Here is a 25,550-nt window from a genome sequence, read left to right as displayed (position 1 = left end):
ATACCACTAGACACACATTAAAATTGCTAAAATTAAAAAGACTGAGAACACTGTTAGTGAGGATATGTAGCAACTAGAACTCTCATACATTCCTACTGGGAATGTAAAATGATACAACCACTCTGGAAACAGTTTGGTAGTTTCTTATCAAGTTAAACACATACTTAACATATAACCCAGCAATTCCACTCCTCAGCATTTAAGAGAATAAAGACAAGAGAAATAAAACAAAGTCTTGTATACGAATGTGTTCACAAGAGCTTTTTTAGTAACAGCTCAGAACTGGAAACAGCCCAAAGCCCATCAATTGGTGAATGGATAAACAAACCGTGGTGCGTCCATACCATGGAATACCACTCAGTCATAAAAAGGAAGGAACTTCTGATATGCAAAACTTGGATGAATCTCAAAAACATTATGCTGAGCAAAAGAAACCAGACAGGAGAGAGTACATACTGTATGATTCCATTTTTATAAAACTCTAGGAAAGATAAGTCTAACTGGAAGCAACAGAAAGCAGACCAGTGGTTGCCCCAGAGATAGGGTGGGGTGGGACTGGCTGGGAATGGGGCATAGGGAACCTTTTGGGGTATTGGAAATGTTCTACAATGTGGTGATGGCTACATAGGAGTGTGTACACTTGTCAAAACTCAAATCGTACAACTAAAGTGGGTGCATTTTATTTTATGTAAATTATACTTCAATAAAGCTGTTTTTTAAAAGTCTACTCAGAATTTAAAAAAAGAAAAAAAAGAGAGCTAAAGGAAGTCAGCAGTGATTGAGAACAACACTCAGCAGGGTGGGCTCTAAGTTCTCTCTCTGCTCTGTTAGCAGCTAAGACCAAGGGAAGAAGCAAGACCTGAGAATTCTAATTCAACTTTTTAAAAATGTACCCTGTAATATTTGATACATACAAAGAATATAACATTTATATAAGTTATGAAGCATAACAATAAAATTAGCAATCCGAAACCCACCTACTTGACCAGCTAAAACTTTCCAAACACCTCTCAAGCTAGCCACTTATTCCTCACCACTCAGAGGTAACCATTATCCTCAATTTTGTGTTTATTCTAACTCAAACTTTCTATGGGATATGAAAAGCTAGGAACACGCCCCACCAGACAGAACAGGAACTGTATTTCTCAGTGCCCCTTGCAGAGAGGTATGGTCGTGTGGTTGAGCTCCAGCCAATGGGGAGAAAGTGGAAGTGATGAGGGCAGTTTCCAGGAAGTGTCCTTGGAAGGTGGCTTGTCCTTTTCCTTCCTTTTCCCCATTCTTACCAGATGGACAGCAGATGGGACAGTAGGAGCTGGAGCAGCCACACTGGAGCACAAGATGATGTCAGGGATGCAGAGCAAGGAGAGGAGCTGGGTCCCTGAAGACCACAGAGCCACCACGGCAGCCTGAACTGCCTACGTTTACACAACAGAGAGAGATTCTTCTATTTGTTTAAGCTACTCTTATTTTGAGTTTTCCGTTATTTGTTGCAGAATCTTATAAAACTAACACAACCTGCACTGTCAGCCCAGCCATAATTCTAGCCACCACCAACACCAAAGGCTCTTTCAATGGCCTAAGAAACTTAAGGAAAGGATTTCTTTATTCAGTGCTTTCCTGTAACACAAGCCCTCTCAATATCCACTAATGGTATTTATTTGCCCGCACACGGCACCATGCCAGATGTAACACAAAGCAAACAAAACGGACAGGGTACTGGCCCTTGAAAAGCTGCTATTCTAAACCAAACGGACAAAAGAAGAAAAAACACAATTTCCTCAAATTAGAGAAACGTTTTCTTCATATACAAACCAGTAACTTGTATGTAGCAAAAAGTGACATTTGTGTGCTAAACTGGCAGAGAGAAACGGAAGAGAGACTTTCCATTTCACTTCCTGGTGGGAAGGCAGAGGTTGTCCCCACGTGCCTGTCATTTACAGTCACTGCTATACGCACTCACAGCATCCCCGGCCAAGGCCTTTGCTGTCCCTCTCCACAGTGGTGCTCTCCTTTCTGCCTCAGGTCCGGCCACAGCTTCCTGCCCCTCAAAGCCCAGCTCAAGTCCTGCCTCCTCCACAAGGCCTCACAAAGACTAGCACCCTGGGAGTTTCCTTGTTCATAAATTCTGAAAGCTCTCACCATTCACACCGGACAAGGTGGCATGGTTAGTCTTTGTTGTACTTCCCCAAGCACCAGGCTTCCCTCTATGTTAAACGGTGGCCTCCTGAAGCAGGCCTGTCCTCGACTTCCGCAGCCTGCACAGCTGAGCACACGGAAGCCCTTACTGATTGGCTCCCCGGGCAGCTCCCCCACATTGACGGTATCACACGACAGCCTTTCAATTCTCAAGCACATTTCCACCACCACTTATTCATTCAACAAGCATTTCTGGAACACCAGCTAAGTCAGAGCCTTGGCTCACAGATTTAAAAAAAAAAAAAAAGCCTTTAGCTCAAGGAACTCCTGGTCTAATAGGGAAGACACAAATAAACATTTAAGGGTACTGTGGTGAGGAGCAGGGGACTGAGCGAGCCCCAGGGAACCTCCATCCTAGTCACAACGCAGGCCCTGGGAAGAGTCCCTGGAGGAGCCGACAGCTGACTCCAACCCGGAAGACCAGCAACAAGCTGGCCAGCCAGAGAAGAGCAGGAGGGCCTTATGGGCAGAGCATCTGGACCACTACCTCACCCACACCCTCCTGGGCTGTCTTCCCTGATTCCCCGAGCAGGATCTGTTCAAATGAATGAATAATTTTAATATTAGTCTAAGAATAATATGGTCAAATAGGTAATACAACCCCCAAAATAATTAGACAATGCAATTCAAAGTAAAAAACCCATGTGCTTTTGACTGTCCTCCATCAGGGTGATGACCTGGCGGCTGCCTCCCTCTCAGGTCGTCTCTTCTGACACTCCCATCCCACGCTCCAGCCGTTTTGAACATCACATGGTTTCACGTCCACGTGCCTTTGCCTTAGCCTGGATGACCAGACCACCTGTCTGGTCACTGAACCAATCATTCCCCAGGTCCAGTTCAACAACTCCTTTTGCCTCATTGGTGCCACCGTCCTCACCTGGGCCCACCTCACAGGCACTGCTGTGTTGGCTTAACTGCGTTTCCTACTAGAAAGGAAAAACTGGGGACAGCGACAAGGCCTTATGAATCTTTTCATCCCAGGGGTCCAGCACAGTGCCTGGCACACAGCAGGCATTCAGTAATAAGTGCTTGCTTAATTAGTGAATGAAGACAATCAAGGGTAAGTCTATGTTACTAACCAGGGCTATAAAAGGAACAAGCTGAGAAAGAACATGCTCTCAGGATTTCTAATCAAACGTCAAAGCCTTGCACCAACCTCAGACATTTGCATTCTATTTTAAGAAGAGGCAACTGAAGCTATAGGTCAGCCTTTAAAGGCCTAAATTATTTATCAAAGACAGTGGGGGAAAAATATTTAAGCCTAAGAAAAAATTATTATCCTACAAAATTCACACTGGCCCTGCCTATATCTCAAAACTACCTTGCTTCTTGTCTCCCTGGGAGGAGAGAAGAAAAATCAGCTTGGAACGAATCGATCAATCAAGCATTTCCCAGGTCTTTATGTTCAGGACTGTGCTACGCACTGCACATACATATATACTGGTTCCTGATTCAAAGTAGAACAAAAAGAAGCCAAAACGAGAAACAGAGGATGTCAAATTTCCTCTCGAACTCCAGCCTGACTTTTCTGAGTTCTACCCGACTTTCGTTTAAGCCCTGACAACACTGGTTTATTCCCACATCAGGTGACACCAAGATTCCCCTGGTGTCAACCTTCTACCACTTTCACAAAGCCTTCCTGACTTCTCCAGCCCACATTAATTTTTTCTCTTTTCTGTATTCTTGAGGAATTTCTTGTCTGTATAATTAATTTTGGCATTAAATCACAGTGTCTTATATTATTATTCTTTTCCTAAGAGTTTATCTTATCTCTCTCAGAGAACTTGTAAGATTCTTAAAGATCATGTTTTGAATCCCTCACAATACTGTACTGAGCATACAGTAGGTGCTTAATAAACACTGATGAACTGAACTGGTACCAGAATGGTACCATGTTCTCCATGTTCTTTTTGCTGACACTGGCATTTACTAACATCTCAAGGTCAACCATGTTCACCAAAGAGCAGAGGCATCCAAAGAGGCACCAAGCAGGACATCTGCCACCAAGCAGGAGGGATGGCAAGTCCAGAGGTGATGAGCCAGGAGCACTGGGCTCCCTGGGGTCATCTCGGAGAAGCTACCTTTCCCTAAGATGTGAGTATCTGGGGCTGAGCTCAGAGAATCCCATTTTCTAGGCTTTGGCTCAGAGATGGAATGTCCTTAAAAAGCCAAGCTATGGAAGAGAAGGGCTGCCCAAGCTCCAGATGTAAAATCGGCAGGAACACACATGAATGGAGGCCATAAATCCCTCCCAGGACACAGACAATGCCTCGGTGATAAGCATGCAGATTGCACACCTAGTTCAGCAACTCCCCTGAGTTTGCTTGTAATTAAGGGGGTTAGAAAGGTAAAAAAATATATAAACCCAATTAATCATTTAAATATTTAAAGTCAGATTTTTCCCTCACTCCAGGATTAGTATATTTCATAACGCCAGCAGCAGACAGCCCTGGTTTTTACTGGGGTTCATTTTAGAGCATGTTTAAACTAGTCAGATTGAGTGATGCTTCCAGCAACTAATCGCATGTCAAATAAAAGATATTTTATGTAATAAATTACCGCTACAAGTAATTCAAATGTCATTTATCAGTTTTATTATCAGTCAGGCAAAGTCTTGTTTCTCTATATTAATCAAAATCAAGCTTTTTTTTTTTTTTGGAGCAGTTTTGACACCTCTTAGCAAAAGTACAGAAGTAAAGAGGCAGAGTCACCCCCGGGCTGAAAGGAGCAGTGTAATGGTACAAGAATGAAGCTCAAGGGTGACAACTAAAAACTTCAGGTATTTAAAATTACCATTACTGTTGTTTTTTATATTAGCGTCAAAGCCGGAAGGAGTCTGTCTCTAAGAAGACATATTTTATTTTTAGGGCTGGGAGAGTCTTAAAAATACTCCTACCTAAATACCTAACCATGTAATGCTTTTTCTCAGAGCAATCTGGACAGGAGAATGATTTAAATGACTGAACTGCCCCCCTCCCCATCCCATTCTTTTGCCTCTTTCAGAAAGACTAACAGTTTTAACCCTTTGTGCATACTGAAAGTAGGCAAACGCATGACGTTTTAGACCAACTCTATGACTAACCAGAACAATTTTTTGTTCTGAGCAAGAAGTTTCCAAGTAGCTGAGAGACCTGTTTGGTATTAAGCCATGGAGAAAACAGCTGGAATAGAACAGATGTGCATCTTAGAAAATTCTGCACCCCAGCTGCCACTGCCCGTTCTCACCAAATCCCATTAAACAGTTGGGCCCAGGGACACAACTAAAGAAAAAGTGTGGAGACTTAGCCATTGGTTAAAAAGAAACACAGAGATTCTGTTTAGTGACCCAAAGCAAACACAATGGATCAGAAAGAATGCCGGCCTGGAAGGAGAAATGAGTCCCAGGCTAACAAGTAGCTGCTACTGACTCAGTAGCCCCAACAGAAGGCTCACCACTGAGCGCTGTTCCTCTGTCTCAGAGGTCACACAATGCCAGTGGTTTGTTAGACAAGGCGACCATGGAGGAGATGAACTTGAGTGCGTGCTACCTGGCCTAATCCATTCAGCCTTACCCAGAAAGCAAAAGATAGGAGACGTCTAAATGTGATCTGTGACACACGAAGCGCATTCTAACCCACTGCCCAGCCCCTGTGCTGTCTATACGATGATGATCACACTTCCCCAGCTGGGGCTGAGCCAGTGAGGACGGCGAAGCGAGGGACAGAGGTAGCTCCAGACCACGTGGTGGAGGTCAGAACAAGTCTGGCATTTTAAATTATGCGTTTTAAAATCTGGTATCTAACACTGTTTTCAATCATGTTTTGAAAAAATAAAACTCCTGAGATAGACAAATAACATGAAGACAATTATAGAAAAGGCATTTTGAAAGACAAATAGATCCAAGGCTGAGTTACGTAAAGACACAAAACTGAACTATTTTTCCACTGCTTTGGAGTCAATTTTAACCTTTTTAGACTTTTTATAAGTGACTTAAAGAAGGGGTTTTGGCTGTATTTTGGAGGTGTACATTTATTACTAGTCTGAAGAACCTTTATTCCCAAAATAGCTTTCATTTAAAAACAACAAAAACCTCTGATGGCTCATGTTCTCAGGTAATAATTAAAAGCTATATTCAAAAAGGACCTTTACATTTAATCTGAAATTCTCTAACAGACTGCCACTACATAAATACACATGGTACAGCTAGGACAAGGAAGGAAGAAAAGGGGGAGAAAATCTACTAATATTAACTTTAAAAAATAAAATTAGGAGACAAGTTATTTCAGTGAGCAAATGAGAATGCACTCATGAATCAGATGCTCATGTTCTTATTAGTGAAACAGTAACGTGCAAAACTGATAAAAGAAAATGGAAACGGGCCGGCCAGGTGGCACAAGCGATTAAGTGTGCGCACTCCGCTGCAGCGGCCCGGGGTTCTCTGGTTTGGATCCCGGGCACGCACCGAACAAGCTTGGCAAGCCATGCTGTGGCAGCATCCCATATAAAGTGGAGGAAGATGGGTACGGATGTTAGCCCAGGGCCAGTCTTCCTCAGCAAAAAAAAAAAAAAGAAAGAAAGAAAATGGAAACAGAATCGATCAATAACAGATTCTTGTTTGTAACCAAAATACATGAAACAACACAATAAACTCATTTATTCTGGTCTCCTATCTCTTAAACCTTTGTCACATACTCAAAAGTTTGTCTAGAAGAGGATTTGGGTGTGTCACATTCTTTTGGAAAAACCTAAGAGCCGTCTACTATTCCCAGTTTCTCCCGGCTTGCTGAGTCTGGGAGAGGTGAAGCACTGTTCCTTGGCCAGAGTCCTGAATCCCAATCAAGGTTAAAGCAGGAGTTTGAGCGGGTAACTTACTGTATGACTGAGAAATGAGGTGAGGGGGCTGGACAGGAACCACCTGTGTGGCTGGGCCCAAGGACGAAGGCTCATCGGCAGCCGTGCCTGACTGCTGGAAAGCCAAATCAATCTCTTCATCCGTCAGCCCTAGGGGAGAAGAGGACATAAGTGCAGGTGAGTACCTTTGCCACTGTCCATGGCTGCAACACAATCTTCATTGAGAAAAGATCCTGAGAGCCACAGAATGCCTAGCGCCCTGGTAAGTTGCCTCTCCGATTTCGGATTCTCTGGAACCTCTCTCAGTTGCAATTTAACCTTAAGCGACAGAATATTAGCCTCAACACTGCTTCCAAATGTGGCTCATTCAATTTCCTTAATTTATCCTTGAGTTTATTGCTGCTTTTGAAGTCGCTCTGTACTGCAATTCTCCATTCTTCCCCCGAAAACAGATACCATCAACTGCAAATGTGGCTCATTTTAATCTGTAATGGTGTTAAAAAAAGAGAGGAAAAAACTAACAATAATGCATGAAAACAGACAGGGAAACAAAAAACTAATTATTGGGTGAGACGACTAATTAGTCTAGATCGTTTCCAAAGACGGGAATAATTTGCTTTATTTTATGACAAATGCAGAAATAAAAAGAAAAATCAGGACTGACTGTGATTAGTATGAATGGGATATAGAATGTAAAGAAGAAAATAAAACAAGAAAACAGATCAAAACAAGGCCAGGCCCAAACTTTCAGATGATTATTACTCGAGCCTATCATAGGCTGCCTATATCGCCTTTGGCTACTTTTTCTTTTTCGCTTTTTTTTAATCCTCCCGACACTCTAAACCACGCTGCACTTGGGACATCAGAAAATAGCAGGGCGCCATCTGCAGTGGCTATACCCTGTGGAGAGGATTTGCCCATGGAGGAGTAAAAGGCAAGTGAAAAACCCATGAAGACCACATTTCCAGTGAGCACACAGCTGGAATATTTTTACCGGGTCTGAGGCAGACTGGGTACATTGGCTTTGTGGGAAGAGGACGAGGGCACCAACCAACCCAAAGAATAGGAACGAAGTGTAACACACAGGTGTGAGAAAAACCTTCCCATAGGGCCAGCGCAGGAAGAAGTAACTCTGTATACAGAAGTGCTCTAGCTGCTGAGAATGGGAAAAACAGGTGGGAGGTCACTGCCAGTCTGCAAAAGACCACTCCGGCCAGCCCACGCTGTTCCGGAAATCCCCATATCCAGTCCGGCCGCAGCACAGAGCTTTTAAACTAGAGCCGAGAGCTTTTTCACATCTGGTAGGCAGCTCTCCATTAGAGGCCCACAGCATGGTATATTTGCCCCTGGGGGTAGATGAAGTACAAGGAGGTTCTGAGGATCAGCATCTTCCAAAGCATGGTGCCTCACGCTCTGCGCCAAGGGGCTAATAGATGGAGCACATTAATGCTCTAAAGCACAGCGCTGCCTTGTACCATATTGGCGTGTGAGTTGGCTGCAGCCATCCCTCAAACTTTTCATGCCCTGCCGCAAGCGATCAACGGAGAATACCTGAACTATTCTAAATGGCCCTGAAGCCTTTTTCTCCTCTCTGCGCCGAGCAGTTGAGGTCTGTCCCCATTTAAAATTGCACTCTTCCTCTCGTCCCCCTCTGCACACAGTGGAGCTAGCCACTGGGAGGCAAGGCCACAGCTCCGTGAAACCTGGGTGCTGCAGGGTTGGCCCTGAGTGCACCATGCTCTCAATAGATTGACAAGGCAGATGAAAAGACTGCCAGGGTGCAAAGAGGATCATTTACAGGTGCTGAGCACCTTCAAATACAAAAGCTAAATCTGAGTATATGGGGCTATACAGGGACATTCCTCCTCCCAAATTCCCCAGCGTGCTGCAGAGGGGTTGCTTTACCCATCATTTCACCTCCCAAGAACAGGAGCAGGACAGAAAGACAAGCCAGGCAAAAACGGAGAACATGTTTCCCCTGAGCACATGCCTCTCGGGCTCCAGCCTGTTAGTGACTGCCAGTCACTCCTTCTAAATAGGAAGGGGAACCCCTTTCAGAGTTCTAATAAGAAAGACACTGTTTTAACCAGTTCATAATCAGCCGTTAGAGAAGAAAGTGGCACATGCGACGTCAGCACAGGCTGACGGTCACTGGTACCCTATGGAGTTTTATAAACCTGGTGGTTCGTGTGCCTTGTCAGCCGCTGGCTGCAAATGAGGATGATTTTCCCAAAAGGAGCATTCAGTTGCATTCTCATTTTCCCTTTTGGCTCTTTCAAATATAAACAAGTACGATAATGTTTAACGCTGGGGAAATATACAGTAAGTTACAGGCTGTGCTGTGGCCTTCAGGGCTGGAGCTGGTTAAAGGGACAGGACTCCCTGCCCATTGTTCTGCCCTCTGGCCCTGAGCTTTTACGAAGATGCTTTTCCTAATAAAACACGTTCCTTGCATTATTGCAGCCAAGCCCACTACTGAGGCTGCGGTTTAAAGGGCATCAGCACTTCCTTCCAAGCTCTTGTTTTTCAGAGACCTTATCATCTGATGCTCTGAATTTCCATTGGCTGGAATTCTGATATCCCTAGTTCTCCAGAGTCAGGATTTTGATTTAGTCACAGAAAATTAATCATTTTTCTTCTTTTAAAAAAATAAGCATTTTTAATGCTCTTACTGAATAATATAATTTCAGAGCTGGACCATTATCCTAACCATTGCCTTCATTTAACAGAAAAAAAAACTGAGGCCCAAGGAAGGTGAAAAATATGCCTCAAATCATATTAGTTAGGGCATGGTACTGCCGCATGACTACCAAGGCTCTCCACCTCCAGCATGGTGACTTCCCACTAAAGCACAGAGTTACAAAACATCAAATGGCAGATTCCAAAACTGTCTTAAGTTTTCAATCTTCTTCAAGACATTTAGATAAAGACTAACTTGTCTTTCCCCACCCCGACCCTGGCACGCCATCCATAGGTAAGAGCCAATGAATGGTGTTTTGGGCTATACCAAAACAACACAGGAACTTAACACCTGGATCTCATCTGCAATGACACCTGGACAACTTCTAAACAACACTAGAGTGACAAGGGTAGAGTGACCGCATCTCGCTCTAATATTCTAACCTAAACGACTCCAAAGGCCTCTGATAGACTGGTCTTTATGCTTCACTTTATGTCCACTTCCTCTGGAGTGTCCCCAGCTTAGGGAGGACCAACCTGGTTCAGGACTGTACTGGACTCAGGTGACTCATCTGGGGCTCACGGAGACGGGGGAAGGGGGCATCACCCTCTCAGAACACAACAGTTATCTCCCCAGCCATCGGTTCCTGGTGTGGGATGACACTGCCTTTAGGAATGAGGTTCTGTCACAGAACCCACACATAAGACATCCAGATTTCCACTCACCTGCACCAAGAGAAACAGTGGAGAGCTGAGATTGAGACCTTGCAGAATCCAAAAGGTTAAAAGAAATAATAAAGGAAACTGCCAATTGTAAGTGAATTATATTTGGCTCTGAAAGCTAAGGCACAGGCTATATTATAAAAGGCATCTCTTTGCGTTGTTTACCATCACCCTGACTAATGCAGACGTTTTTTTTTTGTTTGTTTTAAATAATCTCATGCAAATTAGACACACACACTTCCTTCCAGTTGATTGCTATCTGGAAGGAATAATCTAACCGCAGAGGGACTGAGCAAGGGCTGAGTAGAGCAGAGATGGGAGCAAAGGGTGTCCCCGTCCTGTGACAGGCAAACCGCCTCACCTCCTATGTCTGTGTCAAGTCTTCCTTTAGCTGCTGCCTTTGGAAGAATTAGCCAATTTTAATAAAGCCTAAAATTTTCTTTTCATCAAGGTATCAATTTGCATTATCTGATGTCACTAGCCCTTTGCATTTCTGAAAGATGCTCTTTCAGTAGCTTCACCTCTGCCACTTGCCGATTCCAAGAGCTACCAGCCCCTCCCCAAGTCTGTGACACTGACAATCAAAATACATATTGATAGAGAGCAAAACTAAGAAAGTCCTGCTCAGTTATTCCATCTACTTGCTAGCTTTAGCCAAGAGGAGGACAAAGGGACGAGGGGACCCGTCCAAGGCAAGCTGGAGCAGCAGGATGCCTGTTCTGAGAGGCAGAGGGTGTCGTTTCACCTCTAAGACCACAGCTGCCTGACCTGCAAAACTGAGCTTTCAATGCAAACGGAACTGTGCAAAAGAACCGAGCGCCCAAACCAGGGCTGACTTGTTCTCTCAGTTCTCTGGAATCAACTCCCAAAACCAGTTCCCTCTACAAAGAGACATCTGCTGCCCCTGTGTAGAAGCCAGGTCAAAGATTTCTTTTCCAACACTTTCTCCAGGGTAGGATTCTTTTAAAAGAACAGAACAAGTGAGCTACATTCTACTGATTAACATAAAAGCCCCATGTTCCTAGGGTAGCAACTGAAGTGAATGGCCTCGGGGCTGCCACACGGGCTTATTTTATCCCTTAGAAGATAAACAAATTTGTTTTCTTTTTCTAAAGGTTTCTGTTAAAATGCAAACAAAACCAAACCCGGTTGACTTTGTGAGCTGCAGCCCGCTGGCTGTGAGTGCAATGCCGGAGGGTCCTTTCCCACGACTCAGACAGAACCAGCACCAGGAAGGGCTGACTTTTTCTGTGGGACTGGCTCTGCAAGGACTTCTCAGAACAAGTAACCTTGGGGCCGGCCCCGTGGCTTAGCAGTTCAGTGCACGCGCTCTGCTACTGGCGGCCCGGGTTTGGATTCCGGGCGCGCTCCGACACACCACTTGTCAGGCCATGCTGAGGCGGCGTCCCACATACAGCAACTAGAAGGATGTGCAACTATGACATACAACTATCTACTGGAGCTTTGGGGAGAAAAAGGGAAAAAAAGGAGGAGGATTGGCAATAGATGTTAGCTCAGGGTCGGTCTTCCTCAGCAAAAAGAGGACTGGCATGGATGTTAGCTCAGGGCTGATCTTCCACACACACAAAAAAAAGAACAAGTAACTTCAACGCCGTCCCCAGTGACCACTGGGCACTGCCACGGAGCCTGGCCCTATGTAAGTGAAGCAGCAAGACAGATGACAGCAGACAGCAGTGTTCTCTGCATCTTTCAGGTCAAAGAACAACCAGGACAGCAGGGTGAGGAATAGTTTGGAGACAAGCAAGGTAATGAATGCCCGACAACACCTTCCAGCCTGGCCCAAGTTTTATAATAAAAATGTTGAGTCCCACTGGGATTAGGGAACACGGGTCAGAGGGCCAGCGGCAGAGGGCGGCAGTTATGGGCTGGCCACTGGGGCCACCTTCCTGCCCCATCACAGTCCCTCTATTCACAGGACTCAAGTGATTCATCTTGGACTCACGGAGACTGAGCGGGGGTCACCTCTTTCAGAACACAACTAGTTATCTACCCATGCACACTCTGGGAGGAGATGAGGCAGAGAAGACAGCTGGCTAAAAATACTCCCCAAATTAAAAGAAAAATCAACTCTCTCAGAAAAGGTTAGGGGAGGGGAAAGGAAAAAAAGTATTTTTATTTTATTTTATTAACATTTTGTTGGAACAGTAGAGTACAATAAGGACTCTCAGAGCCTCTAAAAGTCGTTGGATGACCTGTAGACCCCTATTTCCCAGTGCCTTGTATAAAATTGAATTTTTTAAACATAAATTACACGTAATGACGACACTGTAAAAACTAACAGTAATGGAAAGCTGTGCTGTATTTCATTAGCCTGTATTATTCCGTGCCACCTGATCCAGCCGGGCCTTGTTTATGAGTTAGTGTGTTAGCAGATGCCGATGGAAGCATTTGCTTCGACCTTGCTCTTCTCATTGGGGCATGAAATTACGACGGCAGCACCTTGATATTACAGCCATAAATACAGTAAACTGCAAATTTAAGCCAACGGCTCCTATTGTCTCTGAACATAAAGCTGATCGGTATTTATTTAAAAGGAGAACAAAAAAAATATTATATATCACCTTGTTTATGGGGCCTCCCCCACCCACTTTCTTATCCCCTCCCCCAGCCCCCCAACCTGTCTAATTCACTTGGTTAAAATATTAAGCAAATAAGATGAATGCTTTCTTCTTCACTGATTAACTATTCCCAAGCAGCAGAAACAGTTTTTGAGAAAACTAGTTCCAAATGTCATTAGCCTGAATGAAAAGAGTTTTCATAAAAATTGATCTGATGGTGGGGCTGGTTCCCACCATCCTGATATTGATATGTAAATTCAAGAACAAGACATGCGACTTTCCCCTCTCCTTAAATGAGGAAAGTTCGAACAACAGGAGAAAAAGTTGCTGATGATGCCCTGAAATTGAATGTCCTCTCAGTATCCTTCTAAAAATCGTTAGGTAAAAATGCTATTTCAAAAAGAAGCAAAACACTGCCTCCTGCCACCTAAGGAAAGAAAGCAAGATATCTAACCAAGAATATAATTCTCATCTCAACACAGGGAGCCAGAGACCTCTCATTAAAACTTGCACCAATCCCCTCCTTATCCCAGTGAACCATAAAGACAATATATTCTTTAAATACATTAAATGTGCAAGAAAAATAAACACAAAGACAAAAGGACACTGGGTATCACCCAGCCACGTCTCCAAGTATAAATCACTGAGTAAAAAGCCAATGCAAAATGCACTGCCCTGCTAGCTTAGAGACTGAGGAACCCAGCAGGCTTGTTTCACTCTAAGTCTAAAAGAGAAGGCAGGTCAGGTCTGCTTCCTAATGTCAGTGGAAGAGGATCTCTCTGCCTCTCAGAGAGGCAGAAGAGAGATGTAAAAACTCAACCAAGTACAAGTTTGGAGGTTTCAAAGGGTTAGTGGTGAAAGCAGCAGAACACCAGGAGGCAAGCTCGGCAGTTACTACCCACGAAGCAGGCAGAAGGACCATATTAGCAGTGAACTAAATGCAAGTTTGGGGAGTGGTTCAATTTCAAATCAGACAGGCTGGGGCCATGGGATCCAATGCCCAGTAGTATCGGTGACACAGCCAAATCAACCAAGATCAAAAGTTTTCATGCATTTACTTCTTAATAATTTTTATTGATTGATTGATTTTTCCCCCAAAGCCCAAGTAGATAGTTGTATGTCATAGCTGCACATCCTTCTAGTTGCTGCATGTGGGATGTGGCCTCAGCATGGCCGGAGAAGTGGTGCATCGGTGCACGCCCAGGATCTGAACCCGGGCCGCCAGCAGCAGAGCTGGCGCACTTAACCACTAAGCCACGGGGCCGGCCCTCATGCATTTACTTCTGATACGTTATTCCACAAGGCAGACATACTCCCTTGGAGCCCTAAATTATTTCAGCCACACCAGTCATTGAGCTTAGCTCCTTCCGCATAAGAAGGAAACTTCCCTATAAAATTTATTGAGCTTCTCTGGGGAGTAGTATAACTGGTGAACAAGACAGAAGTGAGCTGCCCCTCTGTGTAACACAAATTGAGATCTCTCATAAGAAAGGCTGGGAGGGTTTCCAATCAGCATCCACGACGTCTATTTTTAGAGCTATAGTCTAAAGGTTTTTTCTCTTTTAATCCCTCTCTGCTTAACTAAAAACAAAAACAAAGAGAGCTGATTTTGATATTTGATCATCAATTCCAAAGGATTAACAGCACAACAAAAATACTGTTGCCGGCTGTCACGGACTGCACTGTCTAACCCTGCAGGTCCCTGGCAATAGGCGCCTTCCCACAGCGCACTGAACAAGTCCTAGGGAAGGAACCGTGTCTTCAAGACCATGGGATATGATACTCAGGAATCACTGCTACTTGAGTGCTAAAGGCCAGGTAAGCCAAAGGCATGTTTGTGCCTATGTGGAAAAGCCAATAAACACTTTTAACTGTACGTGAATCTTGCTCCTGTTTTAAAAGAGGCAGTGAAGTTTGTTCAAAAAAAAACACAACAACTCCTTTGACAACCACACAAAGAAATTCAGATCTGGAAGAAAAGTTGGAGCTCATCTTGTCTATTGCCTGTTCTTTTTTTCTTTTCTTTTCCTTCTGTTTTACAGATCAAAAGAAAAGGACATAGAGGGAGCAGTGACTTACCTACAGCCCATGGCGAGCGCCAGAGGCAAACCAGATTCCCAACCTGGTGCTCTCTTTATTGTACTGGGGGGTCGAGCATGAGCAGTCTGACATACCTGCTCCCCTCTGCTCTCTGACACAGTCGGCACATTTTAAATAAGCAAACTCTTATTTTGCCTTAAAAAAATAATAAAAAAAAGAATATATAGAGCATGGGGGAAAATGAGGTGAAGGGTACACGTTTCTTCTATGTTAAAAAATATATACATGTATACACACATACAAACACATCTAGTTGTTTGTGAGACATGCATAAAGATAGACAAGAAATAGGTAACAGTGGTTACAGACAGAAGGGAACTGGTAGCTGGGGACAGAGACTGAAGGCAGACTTTTCACTGCATATCCTTATGAATTGTGTTCCATGTGAATATATTTCTGATGCAAAAGGATAAATTAAATTTATTTTTAAGAACAAAGAAAATATTTGGAGAGGGAAAAAAAAACCTTAAACCTACACAAAATCACTTAGAATGGTTATCCCCATTTTCTGGAAGAGAAAAACTAAGACAGAAAAAGGTAGAGACATGCCCAGGAGCCTGGATTAGGATGACATCATGACATCCACAATTTCTAATTTCTTGCTTAACCCACTGTGGCTGTAACCACAGCAGTCAAGTTCAAGGTGGCTTTTTTTTTTTTTAATATGTTTTTAAAAGGCAGGCATCTGTTCTATTTTGACACATCCTGGCTGCCCAAATGTTTCTTTCAGCTCTAAATATTTGCTTCACCAATGGAAATGTTTCCATCACTGCAACAAAACAAACATTTGCTTCGGGATGGTAGGGACAGCCATACGCTGCTTCATATGTTACTTGAAACAGCCTGATTTTGGAAACAACTCTACTGTCAGACACAAATCAAGGTGGAGATTTCTGTTCCTTAAAGAAAACCCTGTCACGAGGTAGTGCACTAAGGCACACTCTTCAGTCACTCAGCTGAATGCTTTGAATGTTCAATGTTTGTTTGGGGTTTTCTTTTACATCTTGGATCTTAAACATACAACCAGAAGGTTTATTATTTGGCATTCAACTTACTTCCTAAAGTTTTAAATTACCACGTAGCTATCAGATTTTTTTTAGTCCTCATCTTAATCTGATAGTCACACATTAAAACACCTTATATCCTAATACATCAATACATAAATTATTTTGTCACCGCTGATTTGTGTTGCTCAAATGAATCTGGTATTGCTTGCTATAGTCAACATTACTACTGTAGAGATAAATATTTAGTGCTCACTAAATCCATAAATATTTGAGTGCTTATTCTGCTAGGCAATGTGAGAAAGCCAAGACCTCATCTTCCCTACCTGCTAAATGGTAGCATCCCTAAGACCTCTTCCCTCATAAATTCCTTTTTTTTTTTAAATAATTTTATTTATTTATTTATTTTTCCCCCAAAGCCCCAGTAGATAGTTGTATGTCGTAGTCGCACATCCTTCTAGTTGCTGTATGTGGGACGCGGCCTCAGCATGGCCGGAGGAGCGGTGCGTCAGTGCGCGCCCAGGATCCGAACCCAGGCCGCCAGCAGCAGAGTGTGCGCACTTAACCGCTACGCCACGGGGCCGGCCTCCCTCATAAATTTCTTATGTTGGATGAGTATTTTGTCTATCTTCTAACTATAATACACATAATATTATATAATATATAGACACATGATCTATAATATAATATATAGATATGTTATCTGGTCATAAAAATAGCACGTCAACTGCAGAAAACATGGAAAATAAAGAAAAGCATAGAGAAAATTAAAAAATCATTCATATTTCCACTCTCCACCCAGAAATAACAGCTAAAGTTTATTAAACCCAAGTGTGAAAGAACGTTTTAGGAGCTTTTTACATTTTTAACTCTTTGAACCCCAACACTAACCCTGTGCAGGGCTGCCGAGGTGCACGACTCCGGGGCTCCACGTCACTGCACTTGTGGTACCTCGTGGGCCTGTGCGGTGTATGACCCACGCAGCCACAGGTGGCAGCGGGGCTCCACAAAGCTGGTACTTGATTCTCTCAATTTACAAACGAGGAAGCCGAGGCGCATGGACAGTAAGCAGCCTGTCTAAGGTGCCCCGCGCCTGTGGGTGGGGAGCAGGGCACGAATAGTCAGTCAGGCTTCAGAGCCCAGGCGTTTCCCCACGACTCCACACAACACGAGGGGAATATTCCAAATCCTTGTTCAAGTTGAAAGGGAACACTGACATCCCTCCCCGACTTCTGGCATATCATTCAGATGTGTTGGTCAAGTTATTAAGACTAAATTTTTTCAAATTAAAATGACTTTTTTGCATGAGAATACCCAAAGTGGGGAAGGATGTTGTGGAAGTGCAAACTGAGAAACTTCTGGAAGACAATTTGGCACTCTATCTCAAGAGTATTTAAAAATGCTCATACTCTTTGACTCAACAATTTTATTTCTAAGAAATAATAAAATAATGTAGTATAAGACTAATGTACAAAGATGCTTTATCACATTTGCTGTTTTTTAATAATAGCAAAAAATTTAAACAACATAAATGCACAAAGAGAAATGATTAGGCAAATTATGACATATTTCAATGATGTAATATTATTCAAATGTTCACATTCATATGAACAATTTCTGATGACATGGGAAAATGCTTTTGATACATTAAGACAAAAATCAGATGTTATATTCATAGCGTGATCTCAATTACATTTTATTTTATTTTTTTTAAAGATTTTATTTATTTATTTTTCCCCCCCAAAGCCCCAGTAGATACTTGTATGTCATAGCTGCACATCCTTCTAGTTGCTGTATGTGGGGTGTGGCCTCAGCATGGCCGGAGAAGTGGTGCGTCAGTGCGCGCCCGGGATCCGAACCCAGGCCGCCAGCAGCGGAGCGTGGGCACCTAACCGCTAAGCCACGGGGCCGGCCCTCAATTACATTTTAAAAAAGAACTAAAGGAAGCAGTAGAGTTGCATCACTTTTAACTTAATCTGAATTCAACTTATACATGTTCAGAAGGAAAGAAAGAAGGGCAATTACACTATAAACAGTGGGGAAGGGCCTACCATTTCACTCAAAGAGTGTTGCGTCTTCCACTGAGCATGAGACAGGAGGCCTGAATTTGCTGTCTGCTCATCATACTCATACACCCTTGCAGTCTGAGCACCCTGCCACAGGGTACTTTTTCCCCCATCCATCTTGGCACCCTTATGCAAAGCCAACTCTGTCACCTGGTGTTAAACCAAAGACCTGTTTCAATGTGAAGGACAATGTAGCTAAACTGGACTTCTTGAGAGACAAAATACAAGTCTCCTGCATAAAAATCTCTAAGGGATTTTTAACAATTATTTTAAAAATTAATATTTAATAGATATATTCCCATAATACAGTCTGTATTCTAAAGATACCAGAGAGTATATAGTAAAAAGTTAAGTTTCCTTTCCACTCCTGCCACCTGGCCACCCAGTTATATCTTCCAGAGGCAAGCACTGCCACTAGTTTTTTACATACCTTCTAGAGATAGTCTATCAATATCAAAGAGCTTTTATATATTCATATAATAATATACATTTTATATATTATCTATGTGTATGTATGTATATATATTTTTTATACAAATAATAGCATGGTATAAACACTATTTAACACCTTGCTATTTTTAATTAATATATCTCAGAGAGCATTCCATATTCATATCTATAGAGTTCTCTCATCCTATTTAATGGCTGTAAGATACCCCATTATATGATGTACCATGATTTATTTAACTTGTCCCCTATTGAATATTTACTGTTACAAACAAAGCCCCAATACGAGTCCTTGTGTGCCATTTGTCCCTGTAAGTAGGCTCAGATATGTGCAGTTTTAGTTTTGATAAATACTGAAACTGCCCTCCTTAGAGGTTGTTTCCACTTACATTCCTACCAGTGTCCGTGTGTGTTTCCCACAACCTTGCCTACATGATGCTATCAAGCTTTTTATCTCTGTCATTCTGAAAGGTAAAATAACGGTCTCACTGTAGTTTTAAGCAAATTTTTCTTGGTGTTCAATATACATACCGAAAAGCACACAAATTTTAAGTGTACAGCTTAATGAACTTGCACACAGTGAAAACATCCATGTAACTACCACCCAGATCAAAAAATAGAATGCAGCCTCCAGCACCCCTCACGTTTCCTCCCAGTCACCACTTAACTTTTCATACCACAGATTAAGTTTGCTTATTTTTGAACTATATAAATGGAATAATACAGAAAGCATTCTTTTATAAAGGGCTTCTTTCCCTCAAGATTATGCTTGTGCGATTCATCCACACTGTTGCACGTAGCCATGGTTCATTCACTCTAACTGCTGTATAGTAGTCTTATATAGGATAAGAACAAACCACAATTTATCTATTTGTTGCCAGTTTTGGACACTATGAATAGCGCTGCTAGCAACATTCTTACACATATATTTTAGAGGAGAACTGCTGCATCATATGGGGTATGCATGTTACCAGCTTTAACAGGTACTGTCAACAGTTTCCAAAGTGGTTACACCACGTTATTGGCGGCAGTGCCTACACTCACAGCAGTAGGGTAGGAGAGTTCTCGTTCCACATCTAACACCAAAGCTCTCGGTTCTTCCAGCTTCAGCCATTCCGGTGGGTGTGAAGTGACATCTCATTCTGAGTTTAATTTGCATTTCTCTGATGACTAATGAGGTTGAACATCTTTTCGTATATGTACTATTTTTATGGGTACAGTGTCATATATTTATATATATATATATATATATAAATATGGTAAGTTTGTTAACTGTGTTGTTAGAATCTTGATTGTTTTGTCTGCATGTATTACCAATTACAGAGAAAGATGTTTTATTTTATCTTTTTTTGGTGAGGAAGATCAGCCCTGAGCTAACATCCATGCTAATCCTCTTCTTTTTGCTGAGGAAGACGGGCTCTGCGATAACACCTATTGCCAATCCTCCTCCTATTTTTTTCCCCAAAGCCCCAGTAGATAGCTATATGTCATAGTTACACATCCTTCTAGTTGCTGTATGTGGGACACGGCCTCAGCGTGGCCGGAGAAGCGGTGTGTCGGTGTGCGCCCGGGATCCGAACCCGGGCCGCCAGTAGCGGAGCGCACGCACTTAACCGCTAAGCCATGGGGCCGGCCTGAGAAAGATGTTTTAAAACTTTCCATTATGATAGCAATTTGTCTAGTTCTCCTTTCACTTCTGTCCATTTTTGCTTTATGTATACTGAAGCTATGTTATTAGGTATACATACTTAGAAATGTTAAATCTTCCTGGTGATTGACCATTCTGAAATTTCTTTATTTCTCACTCCACTTTTAAGTCCATCTTGTCTGATATTAGTACCAGGTTTCTTTTGGTTAATGGTTGCGTGGTATCTTTTCCCATCATTTTACTTTTAATCTTGTGCATTTTTTCATTAAAAGTGTGTTTAGGGGCCAGCCCCGTGGCATAGTGGTTAAGTTCAGCACACTCAGATCCTGGGCATGGACCTACACCACTCATCAGCCATGCTGTGGCAGCAACCTACATATAAAATAGAGGAAGACTGGCAAAGATGTTAGCTCAGGGCGAATCTTCCTCCTCAAGCAGAAAGAGGATTGTTAACAGATGTTAGCCCAGGGCGAATCTTCCCCAACAACAACAGCAACAAAAAAAGTGTGTTTGATATAAGCACCACTGAATGGGGTTTAGTCTTTCTTTTTAATCTAATCTTGACAAACTTCGCTTTTAATGGAGTAGCCTATTTATATTTAATGTAAATTCTGAAATTTTGGGGTTTCTATCTTTAATCTCACAATTTGTTTTCCTTTGATGTGTTAAAATGCCTGCTTTTTCTCTTCCTGCCAACTTTTTGATTCAGTTTTTCCCCCTATTAGCTTATAGTCAAGGTGGTTTTGGTGGTACTAGCTTCCCTTCTGGCATTATGAAACAGCTTGGAGGAGGTACTTTGCTATTTCACTTCAAACTTCCACCCTCTAATTGGAGCACCCATCAGTGGAACCTGTCTGCAACAATAATTACTGTGGTGTTTGCCTAATGGGAGGATCCTCAATTTTCAAGAATGAAAGGGGTCCTTGGACTAAAACGTTTGAGAACCAATGCCCTAGATATCACAATCCATCCTTGACTTACTACAGTTTCATATAAATGAGAAACTTTACTACTCTGCCAACAATCCCAGCACTTAGAACACATCCTTCCACCTTTTGCAATGTCATACATTTCAATCAGACATGTATTTTAAATCCCACAAGAAAGACATTATTATTTCATACAGCCAATACTCATTTCTATATGCCCTTTCCTTTGCTCTTCATTCCTTCCTGCATTTCTGTGTTTTCATGTAGGATCATTTTCCCTCTGCCTGAAAACTCAATTAGTGTTTCTTTCAGTGCAGGTGTGCTGGCAATGAATTCTTTCAGTTTTGTTTATCTGGAAATGTCTGTATTTTCTTTTGCTTTTAAAAAGTGTTCTATTGTTAAATAATTTCAGACTTACAGAAAAGGTGCAAGAATAGTAGAAAGAATTCTCATGTATCTTTCACCCAGATTCTTCAAATGTTAAATTTATCACCCTTGCTTTATTATTCTCTATCAAATTATCTATATAATTGTTTGCCCTGCACTGTTTGAGACTCAATTACATGATACCCCTTTCTCCCTAAATAGTTCAGGATTCATTTCCTGATTTGGGGGGGGGAGAGTTCATGTTCATACATAACCACAGTATAATTATCAAAATCAAGAAGTTAACATTGTTAAACTTTTATCTGTAGCTCAGACCTCTCCTCTGAATTCAATTCACATTAACCCATCTGCCTACCTGATACCTCTACTTAGACGTCTAATAGAGATCTCAAACTTACTATGTCTAACACTGAGCTCTAATCTCGCCCCACCAAACCGTTCCATTCCTAGTTAACGCCAACTCCATCCTTCTAGTCACAAAGCCAAAAACCTTGGAGTCATCCTTAATTTCTGCTTCTCTTTCAGACTCCAGATCCAACAAATCAGGATATTCTGTTGGATTTACTCTCAAATAATACCCGGGGATCTGAGAGGACTAGTCTCCCAGCTCCCACCCTTGCTCCCCATCTGTCTATTTTTCCCACAGCAGCCAGGGTGATCCTGTCAAAGATTAAGTCAGACTATACCACTCCTCTGCTTAAAACTCTCTGATGGTTTCCCATTTTACTACAAGTGAAACCAGAGTCCTCACATGGATCAATACTGCTCTGTACAACCTCACTTCCTGTCAACGCTGTGGCCTCACCTCTCACTACAATCCACCTTGCCTACTCACTGGTCTCCTTTCTGTTCCTAGAATTTGCCAGACATGCTCCCTCTTCAGGCTTTTGTATAGGTGGTTCCCTCTTCCCAGAACTCTTTCTCCAAGAAATCTGCATGGCTTGGTTCCTCATTTTCTTGAAGTTTTTGCTCAAATGTCACCCTAGTGGGGCCTTTCCAGACCATTCCACTTAAAACTGCAACCTTCCAAGAACTCTCTCTCATTCTTTTTCTACTTACATTGTGTTTCTATTTTATTCTACTTACTGCTATCTCCCCTCAACCCCACCATTAGAATGTAAGCTTCATGAAGGCAAGGATTTGGAGTTATTTCATTCAGTACCTAGAAGTGAATGAATATTCCCAGTACCTAGAACAGTGCTTAGGTTGGTTCTATTGGCACTTGGTAGGTGTTCAACAAAACTGCGTAGAAAGAATAAACAAACAGAAACCCAATACGCAAAACAGATAAAAGTAATGCTGCTCAGGTTTTGGGAGCGTCAGTTGGAGCATGGAGAAAACCCAGAGTCCCCCTTCTTGACCTCTCTTTGCCCCTGAAACTTCCCTTTAGAACCTCTAAGGGGCCCCAGGAACAAGTGTACAAACTATTCCCATATATTCACCCTGGACTAAAGCAAACTAGCTTGCTCCTCAGCCCCTGACATCCCTCACACCCTCCAGTCTTCTGCACCTGATGCTCCACTCACCACGGGAACTTTCTCCCAGTCCTACTCAGAGCTTGTCAGTGTTCTGGGTTCTTTCTTCCAACACCAGAACTGTCTCTGATCACCCCAGCCAGGAGCACTTTTCTAGAGTGACTACTATCTATATAATATTCCTCTGGTTGTCAAACATAGATTGCTTTGTACCCTTTCTTTCGTCTTGCATGTCTTTTTAAGGATTCTAATATTGTTGAACTTTTACTGTCTTATTCACTGCTGTATCCGCAAAGCCTAAAACACTGATCAACTTGTAGTGGGCGTTCACTGAACATTTGTCCAACGTGTGAATAAGTGTGAATAAAGCACACTGGTGTTTAACGGACTGCAGTTTTTAATAACTGTAAGACATATTTGTAACACTGGTGACAATCCCTTTCTTCTTTCTTTAAAAAAAGTTATTTATCAGAAAACTCACTACCACGCTCACTATTAACATTTAACATTATTTTTTGAAGCTCCATCCCATGCAATAAGGCAAGATATAAACTTAAAATGTCTAAGAATTGGAAAGAAGGTCACAAAATAATCAATTGTAGACAATATGATTATATACTTAGAAAAGTCAATTTATTATAAGAAAGTTTAATGAGATAGCTAGGTATATGATATATATATTTAAAAATTCAGTAGCACCTCTACGCAGCAGCCATAAGTATTTAAAAAATAAAATGAAAACAAATTCCTTTCACAGTAGCCACAAGAAATACAAAATTACTATGAATAATACTAAAGTATATTAGATCTATATAAAGAAAACCTTGCAAAGAGAAATAAAAGATATTGAAACAAATGGAAAAGCCTTTTGAAATTAGTTTGAAAGGTTTGACACAATTCCAATAAAAATCCCAATTATTTTAAATTTTCTCAAAAGTGTCAAAAACTTATCTTGCATAAGCACATATGAATGCACAAGTAAGGATAATAAGGAACATTTGATAGTTCATTCTGTCTCCTCTACTAGTTATTTAGATATACTTCTTTGTATTTTTTTTAACTGGTTCCTCTAGGGATTACAATATGTATCCTTAGCTTATCAGTCTATTATGAATTAATATTACACCATTCACACAGTAAGAATCTTAATATGACACATATTATTACATGTGCCATACTGTATTAATACCTTTTATTTAGAATGGATAATTTCATTAAAACTCCCTTCTGTCCTTTGCGCTATTGTCCTAATGTCCATCATATATTCATACGTGTGTGTGTGTTATAAACCAACAATGATATCTTGTTATTATTGCTTTAGACAACTGACTTTCACAGAATTTAAGAATAAAAATAGTATTTTATATTTACCCATACTTAACATTCACCATGCTCTTTATTCCTTCTGAGGATCCAAATTTCCATCCGATATTATTTTCTCTTCAGTATGTATGAAGGTCTTCCATTGCTATTTATTACAATGTATGTCTGCTGGAGACAATTTCTCTCAGCTTTTATCTAAAAATATCTTTATTTCTTCTTCATGTTCAATGGATATTTCACTTTGTTGTGATAAATCACAACATAGGATTTACAGAATCCTATGTTGACAGTTTTTTCTTTCAGCATTTTGAAGATGTCATTCCATTGTCTAGTGGGCTACATGGCTTCTGACTATAAGTCAGCCGTCATTCTGATCACTGTTCCTTTTTCTTTATCTTTAGTATCCAGCAATTTCACCATGATATACCTAGATGTAATTTTCTTTGCATTTATGCTGCTTAGGGTTGGTCATGCTTCCTGGGTTGCTATATGTGTGTGTTTTAAACAAAATTGGAAATGTTTCAGCTAACATTTCTTTGAATATTTTTTTCTGTCTCATTCTTCTCAACTTTTGGGACTGCAATTACCCCTATGTTACTTGATTTGGGGTCACAGGTCATTGAGGCTCTGGTCCTGTTTTCTCCCAACAGTGTACTTTAGTTTTGATGATTTTTTTTTTTTTGAGGAAGATCAGCCCTGAGTTAACATCCGTGCTAATCCTCCTCTTTTTGCTGAGGAAGACCGGCTCTGAGCTAACATCTACTGCCAATCCTCCTCCTTTTTTCCCCCAAAGCCCCAGTAGATAGTTGTATATCATAGTTGCACATCCTTCTAGTTGCTGTATGTGGGACGCGGCCTCAGCATGGCCAGAGAAGCGGTGTGTCGGTGCATGCCTGGATCCGAACCCAGGCCGCCAGTAGCGGAGCACGTGCACTTAACCGCTAAGCCACGGGGCCGGCCCTCCACTTTGTTCTTTTTTACAACTTCCATATCTCAAATAACTCCCCACCTCTTCACTCTTTCATCCACTTTTTCTTAATATACACTTTTCATATACATTCTTTTAACATAATTTTTCATAGTTATTTTAAAGTTCTTCTTTGTCTGTGAGTGTATTTCTATCGATTGAGTTTTAACTTCAGTAAGCATCACAGGTTCCTATTT

The 25,550-nt window shown here is 41.8% G+C and overlaps 1 protein-coding gene across 3 annotated transcripts in view; it reads right to left on the bottom strand.

The window, feature by feature from the left end:
- PEX14 (peroxisomal biogenesis factor 14) overlaps positions 1-25,550 on the bottom strand; it is a 134,731-nt gene that overhangs the window by 20,727 nt on the left and 88,454 nt on the right. For all 3 annotated transcript variants that reach the window (XM_058552875.1, XM_058552873.1, XM_058552874.1), the window contains exon 4: positions 7,048-7,176. In XM_058552875.1, the coding sequence (XP_058408858.1) occupies positions 7,048-7,176 (129 nt within the window). The remainder of the gene's footprint in view (positions 1-7,047; positions 7,177-25,550) is intronic.

The sequence above is a fragment of the Diceros bicornis genome, chromosome 13 (assembly GCF_020826845.1).
Source record: "Diceros bicornis minor isolate mBicDic1 chromosome 13, mDicBic1.mat.cur, whole genome shotgun sequence".
Classification (NCBI taxonomy): domain Eukaryota; kingdom Metazoa; phylum Chordata; class Mammalia; order Perissodactyla; family Rhinocerotidae; genus Diceros; species Diceros bicornis.
This window is presented reverse-complemented; position numbering and strand designations above follow the sequence as displayed.